The sequence below is a fragment of the Rhinoderma darwinii genome, chromosome 7 (assembly GCF_050947455.1).
Source record: "Rhinoderma darwinii isolate aRhiDar2 chromosome 7, aRhiDar2.hap1, whole genome shotgun sequence".
NCBI classification, from domain to species: Eukaryota; Metazoa; Chordata; class Amphibia; order Anura; family Rhinodermatidae; genus Rhinoderma; species Rhinoderma darwinii.
The window spans coordinates 103138488-103151185 of NC_134693.1; the positions used below are offsets into that span (position 1 = coordinate 103138488).

At 44.2% G+C, this 12698-nt stretch overlaps 1 protein-coding gene across 1 annotated transcript in view; it reads left to right on the forward strand.

Annotated features, from left to right (window-relative positions):
• The first annotated feature begins 3878 nt into the window (after positions 1-3878).
• RFT1 (RFT1 glycolipid translocator homolog) overlaps positions 3879-12698 on the forward strand; it is a 36946-nt gene continuing 28126 nt past the window's right edge. The window contains exons 1-5 of the mRNA XM_075833744.1: positions 3879-4063; positions 7795-7880; positions 7963-8079; positions 8809-8998; positions 11770-11871. Coding sequence (XP_075689859.1) covers positions 3998-4063; positions 7795-7880; positions 7963-8079; positions 8809-8998; positions 11770-11871 — 561 coding nt within the window. The 5' untranslated portion in view covers positions 3879-3997. The remainder of the gene's footprint in view (positions 4064-7794; positions 7881-7962; positions 8080-8808; positions 8999-11769; positions 11872-12698) is intronic.

The window sequence follows — 12698 nt, forward strand, 5'->3', positions numbered from 1 at the left end:
GCAAATTAAAAAGGAGCTATATAGTGCCATCTGTACAAGGTACACTGCCAATTTTTTCTAACCAAATTTAGCTCTTTCACGTGGCACTATTTGGTTTTAACACCTGATCATTCAGGACAAACCCCCCCCCCCATTAATTATATGTCTGAATGCACACAGGCTTCATTGGGGACGATGTGAATCCACGTGTGGGGACAGGGGTGCAGCTGGCGTCATGAATAGATGTCAGCATGCAGACATCTTTTTTTTGTTCCTGTATTTTAGACACAGAACCCCATCCTGCAGCAATGCCCTGCTTTCGCCAATTTGTAGAGATTGGCCGATGAGGGTCTTGGGAAGGTGCCTCTAATTTTTTTGCACCGTCCCACACGCCACTGTTTTTTTGTCATGAAGACATTTGAACATGGGTACACTTGTGTACCAGTTGTCCAAGTACAATTTGTACCCCTGATCAAACAGTGGGTGCAGGAGGTCCCACACTATCTTCCTGATTCTGGTCAGGATGGGGGGAAAGTTTGGGGGCTGTATTCTCCTGTCCTTCCCCTCATAAATTCAGAAATGTATCCGGTGTCAGCATCACACAGCTTGTACATTTTGATCCCGTATCTGGCGCGCTTATTTTTTCAAACATTGACAAAACTTCAGCCTGCCCTTGAAGTGCACCAGGGATTCGTCAATTTAAATTTATTTTTCTGGAGTGTAGATTTCAGAAAAATTTTGGGAAAAAATATTAACGAGGAGCCTGATTTTAAAAAGTCTATCGAAATTGGGGTCATCCTGGGGGGGGGGGCATTGGGAGTTGCCACTAAAGTGCAGAAATTTATGAAGGGCCTCAAAGCGGGGTCTGGTCATTGTATTTTGTTACAACGGACAATAATATAAAATATCCGTGGACCAGTAGGTTTTCACTTCAGGCTTTTTAGTGAGACCCATGTTGAGGACTAACCCCCAATACCTCTGCATTTCTGCACAATTGCATTTCTGCACCACCGATTGGGCGGGCATGAAAGAATTTAGGGTGATCAGAAATAAATTGGTAGGCATAAATGTTGGTTTGGTCCACCATAAGCTGTATCAAATTGTCTGTAACAAGCAATTTGTTTGAGCAGATTACAGGCAGCCCTGCACATTCCTGCCGCAGCAGTAAATTCTGGGATTTGGGGGTGTAATTGGTTGTGGGTGACCAATCAAATCACTGCTGGCAGTACCAGGGTCAGGCAGAACGGCAGTTTCAGGGTCAGGCAGAACCATTTGCCCTCTGCTTTGCTTTAATTCCTGTGAAACACCTAAAGGGTTAAGACATTTTCTAAATGCTGTATTGAATACTTTGAGGGGTGCAGTTTTCAAAATTGGGTGACTTATGGGGGTTTCTAATATATAAGGCCTCAAAGCCACTTCAGAACTGAACTGGTACCTATAAAAATAGGTTTTGGAAATTTTCTTGAAAATGTGAGAAATTGCGGCTAAAGTTCTAAACCTTATAACGTCCGTGAAAAATAAAAGGAGGTTCAAAAAACTATGCCAATCTAAAGTAGACATATCGGAAATGTTAATGAGTAAGTATTGTGTATGGTATTACGATCTGTCTTACAAGCAGATACATTTAAATTTAGGAAAATGCTAATTTTTGCAAATTTTCTCTAAAGTTTGGTGATTTTCAAACAAATATTGAATTTATTGATCAAATTTTTCCACTAACATACAGTTCAATAGGTCACGAGAAAATCTCAGAATCGCTTGGATAGGTAAAAGCATTCCCAAGTTATTACCACATAAAGTGACACGTCAGATTTGAAAAAATTGGCTGCATCCACAAGGCCAAAACAGGCTCAGTCCTGAAGGGGTTAAATGCCTTATTCGGTGATTTACACAGCATTAACAACAATTGCAAAGTCTCTGAGATAAAGCAATGAAAGAAACCCCTGAAAAGTGACCCCGTTTTAGAAACTACACTCCTCGAGGCGTTCATCTAGAGGTGTAGTGAGCATTTCGACCCCATAGGTGTTTTCCAGAAATGAGTGCTCTATGGATGTTGCAGTTATAATTGCAATTGTTCCACAGATATGCCATTTCATTGACGTGCCCAGCTTGTGCCACTGGAGACATACACTCCATAAAGTTAAGGGGGATCTTCAAAGTATGGAAATACCCCATTTGTGGCCATAGACTGCTGTTTGGGCACACTGCCAGGCTCAGAAGGCCCATCATTTGGCTTTTGGAGCGCATATTTTCCTAGGTAGTAGTTTTGTATTTTACCGGGATTTCAGTTTATAATGTGGAGCCATATGTAAGCTGCGCAAGATATATCGTTGTATGGTGGTATAATAATGGGGTAAGTAATGCTAAAATGATTAATCCATGGATGTGTGGAAGCAATTCTTTATGCACAGGCAGGTTTTTTGGGGCAGGAGTTGCACTGATACATGGTGTACTTTCTTATCCCCTTTTTGTTAAACACTGCACCTTTTTCGGGTCCTTATCTTGTTTGCAGTTTCAGGAACTTCGCTGGAAAAGTGTTGCCCTGATACAATATGGGTGGCCTCGCGAGCGGAGATGATGACTTTTTGGGGAAAATGTGCTTGAGCCCTCCCCTTCCTGCTTCACAAATATTAGGGCTGTGATAACCACCTCTTGAAACGGAAGGAATGTTCCCATCTGGCCTGCACATCAGGATATCATGTAAGCGTTACACAATATCATCTGTACGATGTGCACGGCCAGCTTTATGTACCATGGGACACATTGCTATGCAGTAAATCTGGGTATTGTACCGCACTTCATATACATATCCACACTTTAGCAAACCGAGCAATGCCCCAAATTGTGCCGATGGTCACAGTGACTAATATAATAAACCAGAAAAAGAAGAAAAGTCACGACCAAGTATTTGCAAAATTACAAACAATCTTTATTTCAGTCAAAAATACACAGAAAAAACACATTACAACTATTCACAGTAAAAAGAATGAACCCTCATAAAGAGATGGAATCCGAACATGAAAGCAGCCTGGTCCCCCAGATGTTAAAATGGTCAAAAGATCCCACAAAAAGCATAAATCAATATTTTTAGGCAGGTGCTAAGCATAGTACATTTGCACAGATAGATACCTAATAAAATACATGCAAAGTGAAGTCATAGGCAAACTAATGAGCAGTATACCTACACCTACGTAGTGGAAAATGAGCAGGACATCAGGATCGGGAGGGGAGACCGCTGCCAGACCGGACGCGGTATTTTCTTATTTTTCTGGTTTACATATCCACACTCCGGTATCGCCAAATCTTCGGCTTCTTTACTAGCCCCATTTGCCGAGCACATTGCCACACATGACAACACATTGCGCCCCGCACACGTCATCACATTACATCCTGCCCAAAAGTCATCACACTGGACGCTGCACGCATGTAATAATCAGACTGCGCACAACATGACATCACACTGCACACATGACATCAGACTAAACCCTGCACACATGATATCACATTACACCCTGCACACGTCATCATCAGACTGCCCACAACATGACATCATACTGCACATGTCATCAGACCGCACCCTGCACACATGATATCACATTACACCCTGCCCACAACATGACATCATACTGCACACATGACATCAGACCGCACCCTGCACACATCACATTACACACGTCATCACACTGCACCATCCACACATAACAACATCACACACATGACTTCACTCTGCACACAACATAACTGCACACTTTATCACACTGCACCATTAACGTCATCAACCTGCACACAACATGACATCACTTTCCTATGATCACAGCAGATTCCTACTCCTTCCATTCACACACGCTCATAATAAGCACAGCCCATCACCTGACTCCTCCCACACGTGACTGATCACGTGGTCATGACATCAGCAAAGGTCCTTTACACAGTAGGACAGTGTCAGTCTGGGAGAGTTGTATGGTGTACGATCAGCTGATCACTGCCCACCTTGTATTGATGACAGCTGGTTAGCAGGATGGCAACCCAGCACAATGTCCTCCAGGACACCACCAAGCTGGCATCTTCTACTATGGTCCTGCAGGTACAGTCAGATCATTATCCAGACAGTGTGCAGAGTTATGTGCTCATCCAGATGTCTGCTCCCCTGCAGGAAATATACTACACACACATAGATCATGCTGCTGTATAGGAACGAGCAGAGTCTTCCGCGTACTCACAGTATAATGAGAGGAGTAGGAAGAGACACAATGAAGAGAAAATCGGGAACCTAAAGATCAGAGAAAACTCCCTCTAATGTATAAAACTGAAGTAGCCGGAAGTGTCGTTCAGGGGCCAGTCAATACTGATGAGGGAGGAGCCAGCAGCAAATGCCATAAATTCTTATATAGCAGCCCCCTGATTGGCTCTTCACTGGTTCTCCAGCTGTTACAGATCTACAACTCTCAGCATCTCCTGACAGCGGAGGGAGTTGTACATTGACAACAGTGGGGATCACTGATCTAGAGGGACCTGAACATGTCACAGGGTACACTTTTCCTTTTATATATATATATATATATATATATATATATATATATATTAAGAACATCTGTTTAGCTGGTTTGAGGTGACAGTGCTTCTGGCCTTATTCACACGACAAGGGTCCGAGTGTCGGCCGATAAAAACGGCCGTTTTGGGCCATTTTTCCCGGCCGTTTTGCATCCGTTCTGATTCCGTTCCGGGCCGTGTTGCAGTTTTTAACGGCCGATTTTGACCCGTTTTGCATCCGTTTTTTTCCCTGTCCGTTTTAAAATCGGATGAATTTAATTTAATATTGTTGCCACACACTTCCCTCTGTAGATAATGCCACAGCCCCCCTGGTAGGTAATGCCACAGCCCCCCTGGTAGGTAATGCCACACAGCCCCCTGTAGGTAATGCCACCCAGCCCTCTGCAGGTAATGCCGCCCAGCCCCCTGCAGGTAATGCCACTCAGCCCCCTGCGGGTAATGCCACCCAGCCCCCTGCGGGTAATGCCACCCAGCCCCCTGTATGTAATGCCACCCAGCCCCCTGCAGGTAATGCCACCAAGCCCCCTGTATGTAATGCCACCCAGCCCTCTGCAGGTAATGCCACCCAGCCCCCGGCAGGTAATGCCACCCAGCCCCCTGTATGTAATGCCACCCAGCCCTCGGCAGGTAATGCCATCCAGCCCTCGGCAGGTAATGCCACCCAGCCCCCTGTATATAATGCCACCCAGCCCCCTGCATGTAATGCCACCCAGCCCCCTGTAGGTAATGCCACCCAGCTCCTTGTATGTAATGCCACCAAGTCCCCTGTAGGTAATGCCACACAGCCCCCTGTAGGTTGCGCCCATCCCCCCCTTCCAGGAGAAGTCACTGTCTTCAATGTCCATATATGGAGAGTGTAGTCACTGACTTCTCCTGGAGAGGAATACCCGGCCACAGGGTCGGGGATTCCGCTTCAGAAGTGAGTGACGTCACTGTATCCATATATGGACAGTGTAGTCACTCACTTCTCCTGTAGCGGAATCCCCGGCCATAGGGTCGGGGATTCCGCTTCAGAAGTGAGTGACGTCGCTGTGTCCGTATATGGACAGTGTAGTCACTCACCTCCTGTAGCGGAATCCCCAATCCCCGGGGAATGCCACCCAGCCCCCTGCAGGTAATGCCACCCAGCCCCCTGCAGGTAATGCCACCCAGCCCCCTGCAGGTAATGCCACCCAGCTTCCTGTATGTAATGCCACCCAGCTCCCTGTATGTAATGCCACCAAGTCCCCTGTAAGTAATGCCAAACACCCCCCTTAAGGTTGCACCCATCCCCCCCTTCCAGGAGAAGTCACTGACTTCAATGTCCATATATGGACAGTGTAGTCACTGACTTCTCCTGGTGAGGAATCCCCGGCCACAGGGTCGGGGATTCCGCTTCAGAAGTGAGCGACGTCACTGTGTCCAGTGGAGTAACTACCGCTGTAGCGGCTGCTACGGGACCCGCATCATGAGGGCCGGATGACCGTACCAGATGACACACACTTTCCACAGCCTAGACATTGTTGGACAGGAACATGTGATACTATGGACGTTCTGAAGGGAACTGCACAAGAAGAAAGTGTGCTTAAAACTAGGGCTGGGCAATTAATTGAAATTCCGCGCAATTTATTGACGTCATCTTGCGAATTTCGGTTTTATCAATTATTTTTTCCCGGTTCAAACTGTATCTGCATCTTCGGGACGTATGGTAGAGCAGGGGACCGGAACGTCCCTGCTCTACCATTCACTATGTATCGCCGGACACGAAGTAGTGACCTCATCTCAACTGTCTGCGCCGTGCTGCACAGACCAGTGGGGCCGAGGGATCTCCACTCCTCATTGGAACAAGATTAGTCGAGTATGTATATTATTATTCTTATCAGGCAGCTGTGGGGGAATTATACAGCGTGGGGGTAGCTATGGGGGAATTTATACTGTGTGGGGTGCAGTTGTGGGGGCATTCTACAGGGTGAGGGCAGCTATAGGGGCATTATACTAAGTGGAAGTCCGTTATGGGGGCATTATACTGTGGAGGGCAGTTAAGGGGCGCATACGAGGTGGAGGACAGTTATGAGGGCATTATACTGTGTGGTGGCAGCCATGGGGGGGGCATTATACTCTGTGGGGTAGCTATAAGGGCATTATACTGTGCGAGGCAGATATGGGGGCATTATATTGTGTGGAGGGCAACTATAGGGGCATTACACAGTATGGGGGCAGCTATGGGGCATTATACTGTGTCGGGAGTACAATGGGGGCAGTGTCGGGGTATATTATATACAGTAGTATACAGCAGGCTCAGGGAATAAATATGAATTCAATGGCGTAGCAGGCAATTAGGGGGCATGGCATACAAAAAGGGGTGTGGCCTAAATAATCATTCAATAAGCATAATCGAGGATACATGTTCAATTAATCGTGATTTTGATTTAGGTCATAATTGCCCAGCCCTACTCAAAACACAGGAACGAGAAATTATATCAGTCAGTGCACCGAGTTAGGAGAAGGAGGAGGAGAGATATTGTAACCTGGTGTCAACCACATTTGTCGGCAACACTTGAATGAACCTGGTTGACTGCTTAGGAGTAGTCTCCATCAGCAGAGGTGCGCATGCTCAATATCCCCGCTCTCTTAGAGACCAGCACAGTCCTCCCATAAATCCTAGGAGTGCATATTGACAATGTGCCATCAGTCCGACCGCCTCCTGCATTTCATAGTGCGGAAGCAGAAAGTAATAGGTGAGTACTTTAGGGAGGTCTTTCCATCTTAGGCTGACCATACATTTTCGATAGCTGTCGGCCGAATGTTCCATCAGTTGACCGCTATTCTTCCTGACACACGTGTTCTCAGGGAGAAATAACCAATGAAAAGATCTGGCATGTTGAAATTCAACATGTCCGACCCTTCTTTCCCACCGACGTCTGCCATCGGGGGAAGAGTCAGGACGCTGCCATACACATTAGATCGTTGGCCGGTCCTTCCGAAATCGGCAGGTTAGGCCAACATACATCTAATGTGTATGGCCAGCTTTAGACATTTATGACGCATACATTTATGGGCCCCACACCTGGGAATCATGGGAATGGGAGTCTCCTGAGAAGCTTGCTTGGCTATTTCCGTATCTTCGAATTCAATATACGTGAACGGGAAACTTGTAGATATCTGTAATGTGTCCTGACCGTGTGTGATCATTAAGCAGAATTCACAAGTCTATTGGTTGTTACTTTCTAGACACCCGATACCCCAAAGTTCATCCTCACTCAGTATATGTTCTTGTTTCTATAGGTTGTCTTCCGTGTCCTGACATTTGCCCTAAATGCCTTCACACTGCGCTATGTCTCCAAGGAGATAATAGGTATTGTAAATGTTCGGTGAGTATCTTTACAGTCGCCATTATGATCCATGTTGAGATTTCAGGACTGCTGGTGACAATCATCTCTTCTTTCTCTTCAGGTTGACCCTCCTTTACACCACTGTAGTGTTCCTCGCTCGTGAAGCTTTCCGTAAAGCATGTCTGAGCCATTCTGCACAGCAAAGCTGGAGACACACCATTCACCTCACCTGGTTGGCGTGGGTATCCCTCATATATAAGGTTACTGATGCCAGGGATCAGGACTCTTCTACAATCTTATAGAAACTAAGATTGGAAGTATGAACAAGACTGGATGTCTGGTTCCCATTTTAGGGAATTGCTTTAATAACTATTCACTAATACGTCATTATCAAACGTGCTTCTAGAGTCACAAGTGGCATCCAGAGCAAAATGCATCTATTAAACATAATTTATTGATTTCAATGATCATTGGCACTGTAGTTCCCTCACAAATAACATATATTTGGGGGAGGTCTTAGCAGCAGGACCCTAAAGCTGGCCATTCACCCAACCTTCCCACCAGTTATGAAAATGTTTTCTATTGATTGTAGTCTGCCATCTTCAGCAGTCGTAATTTTACAATCGATAATTGTCCGAAAAAGCCCAAATCGTTTGGGCCGACTTTTCTCTAATGTGTATGGCCAGCTTAACATTTTTAGCTCCCACAGGCCACCACTATAGAACATAATCCCTATACCATGAATAAGAGCCATGGCCAATAGTGTCGAGAACACACGCCAGTGTCAGTGGGGACAAATGGAAGAACAGCCAATAGTGGTCACCTGGTGAGAACAGATATTTAATGGCTATGCGGTCTTTTGCCTGTCGGTATTTCATAGACTATTCTATTATATCTTGTTCCATAAACTGATTTATAACTTGAATTTTACTGAAAATAAAAATGTAACGTTCTCATATGTTTGCAGAGTACCACTAGGCGTCTGCTGGTCTTTAGTATTAGGGTGGGTATGGCTGAGTATATTGGAGGTTCCAGACCCAGCAGTTATCCCACATTATGGCACTGGAGTTCTGGCCTTTGGATTTTCCGCAGTTGTTGAACTAATCGCAGAACCATTCTGGGTGCTTGCACAAGCTCATCTCTTTGTCAGGCTAAAGGTATGTACACAAAGTGTTTAATGCTCATCATTTCCACCTGATCAGAAATTCTTAACAACCATATGTGTGGCCCTGTAGGAGATACCTGATCGCTGCTACAGGCAAAGCAGTAGATGTAGCAGAGCTAGCCATGCACATAAGACAGATGAGAGCAGAATATGACCTCCCCATAAACGTGGGTTCAGCCAAACGTGCATGTTTATTTCAATGGGGATAGGGAGATAAGCTGATGCCGACTCTTCTGGGAGATACCCCATTACTCATTAGATTATCTGTGGATCCTGTTATAGGGCAGCTTTAGTTTGTAGTCACATTTGAGCCCTACATTTGGCGTATATGCTGGGAAAAACTTCTGGTGTATACGCTTAAAGTATCCATAGGGCTCCCTCCAACTGACATAGGTCTAAGGGGTGTTATTTTGGCCTCCGTCAGACTGGAATACGTCAGTTTACCAATTTATTTATTTTTTTGCTATATAGAAAAACGTAGTCAACTACACTTTTATATTTAGAGACATCCCACAAAAAAAGTATGCGATGCGGTGCCCGCTTTTTTCAACGTGGGAGCCTATGGGAGACGTATGCCTATACAGTAGCATAAGTCACAGTTTTTGATCAGTTATATGTCAGGAAATACTCCCGATATATGCGTCTGACAGAAGGCTAAGACGTGATGTGAACAGAACTAAGATAACACAGATCCTGTGTAAAACTAAAATCAGCATATTGTGATTACAATAAGGGAAGGCACAGTGTAGAACATACATGATATCACAAACTGATGAATGACAAACTCAGCTCTGCTATATATGTCAACATTATCTCTGCTACACACTGTACATTCGTCCTCCAAGGCAAAATATTTAGATTTCCAAAGCATAGACCTAAGAGATTATAGGAGAAGTTTAAGGCAACTGTTTATATAGACACTAAGGCCACATGCACACGTTGCGTATTACGAGCGGATTTGTATACCATCATAATACATTACCAGCAAAGTAAATGACATCACCAAGTAATCCCATCTACACGTTGCAGAATTCTTTTGCATCTTAATTGACCTGTATTGCGGATTTTGAAATCCACACCGTCTTAGAATTGTATGGGTAAATTCACATTTGGCAGATTATGTTGCAGAATTTCAGTTCCATTCATCTGAAGGGAATTTGCAGAAATCCACGCACCTGCAGTACAAACAACCCCATTCAGATGAATGGAACGGATTTTCAGCCGCACCTAAACCGCATTTTTCAAAATGTAAAATCCGCACCTAAACCGCATACAAAACCCCTTAGTATTAAAGAGGCTCTGTCACCAGATTATAAGTGCCCTATCTCCTACATAATCTGATCGGCGCTGTAATGTAGATAATAACAGTGGTTTTTATTTTGAAAAATGATCATTTTTGACCAAGTTACAAAAATTTTACATTTATGCTAATTAGTTTCTTAATAGATAACTGGGCGTGTTTTTACTTTTTACCAACTGGGCGTTGTACAGAGGAGGGTATGAGGCTGACCAATCAGTGACCAATCAGCGTCATACACTTCTCATTGTTCCAGCCCATTGTTACAGTGTGATTGTGCAGTGAAAGAAGCTGGGCTGGAACAATGAGAAGTGTATGAGGCTGATTGGTCGCTGATTGGTCAGCCTCATACACTCCTCTGGACAACGCCCAGTTGGTAAAAAGTAAAAACACGCCCAGTTGTCTATTAAGAAACTACTTTGCATAAATCTAATGATCGTTTTTCAAAATAAAAACCACTGACTGGGCCTGTTCACATCACCGTTCGCTTTCCATTCCGGGATTCCGTCAGAGGTTTCCGTCGGGTGAACCCCGAAACGGAAAGTGAAACTGAAACCACAGCTTCCGTTTCTGTCACCATTGATATCAGTGGTGACGGAAACATTGCTAATGGTTTCTGTTTGTCACCATTCCGGCAGGTTTCCGGTTTTCTGACGGAATCAATAGCGCAGTCGACTCCGCTATTGATTCCGTCGTTAAAATGGAAACCTGCCGGAATGATGACAAATGGAAACCATTAGCAATGTTTCAGTCACCACTGATATCAATGGTGACGGAAACTGAAGCTGTGGTTTCAGTTTCACTTTCCGTTGCGGGGTTCATCTGACGGAAACCTCTGACGGAATCCCGGAATGGAAAGCGAACGGTGATGTGAACAGGCCCTTATCTACATTACAGCACCGATCAGATTATGTAGGAGATAGGGCATTTATAATCTGGTGATAGAGCCTCTTTAAGTCTGGATTAACCTGTAGAATTATCTGTGCTTAGCTCCGATTTTCCACATAAAATTCTGCAACGTATGCATGTAGTCTTAGGGTGCGTTCACAACTAGCGTACTTTCATTGTATTTCCAGAGCGTAAAAATTCTCTGCCAAAAACTACAATGTACGCCTATGGGAAAAATATTCTGCGTTATTTCTCTGATTCTTGCATTGCGGAATATTTTTCCCATAGGCATACACTGTAACTTTTTTCGCAGCGCATGTTTACAACACCTTAAGGAGAAAAAAAATTTCATATGGTCTTTAGGTAATGTTGGATGATGCAACTATGTCTACTATTAAAGTACCAATTTAGCCATCACATTAGACCCCAAAGAGCTCAGTCACAGCTTGTTTCTGTAGTCAGAAGACCACTTACATAGCCCGCTCCTTTATTTAATCCACTTTCTTTAGTAGGTATATTCCCTAGTTGTAGTCTGTGTGTCCTGTCGTGTATATTGATCTTTATGGCATGTATTTTAGGTGATTGCTGAGAGTCTGGCAATAATTGTCCGTTGTTCTGTCACAGTAATTCTGGTGCTTATCTGGCCTCACTGGGGGCTCCTCATCTTTTCACTGGCCCAGGTAAGAGGTACATGTTCACATTTGGTTATGTATATTCGTTTATTTCCTGTTGCCTATATGGCGTCGACATATTCCGCAGCGCTGTCATAAGTCCGTGTTTCTAATGGGGCTCACAATCTAAATTCCCTTTCTCACACTATCCCTAACCTATCAGAATGTTTTTGGCGTGTGGGACGAGCACAGGGAACCTGGAGGAAACCTACTCAAAATCACAGGGAGAACGTACAAACTCCATGCAGATATTGTCCGTGGTCGGATGTCGGTGTTTTAGATGTATTTTTGCTTAGTGAATAAAGCATATGGACACCTATATATGATAAGTTGTTGATGTACAGGGTGTCAACATTAATTGGATTCTCTGGGGATATACATCTAGCTGAGCACTAGACATACTGTACTCTATTTTCTGTATATATTTTTGGTACAAGATCACTGATAATCGATCATTATAAAAGAAGGACCCCCCGGGGTGTTTAATTTTTGCATCTGTCAATCTCTGTGCATTGTGGTTGTAATGTTATCAGCATTTGGCAACCTTATTTGTAATTGTAATAGAAGATTTCTACGGATATTAGAGCTACATCTATGTACTCCTGGGAAAACCCCTTTACTTGACTGAACGCATTAAAGGATCACTTAGAAAACTTCTTGGAGCTTGAGAAAGGATACACAGATCTAAAGTTCAGATTGATTATCTTTATATTGTGCTGATTTCACACATAACATGTTCACATAGTAGATGCCTGAACTTTGCTTCCTGTGATTGTCTACCATCTCATTAAAATACTCCTTTTAGCCCCTTAAACCCCTGGGACTCGCGTCTATTT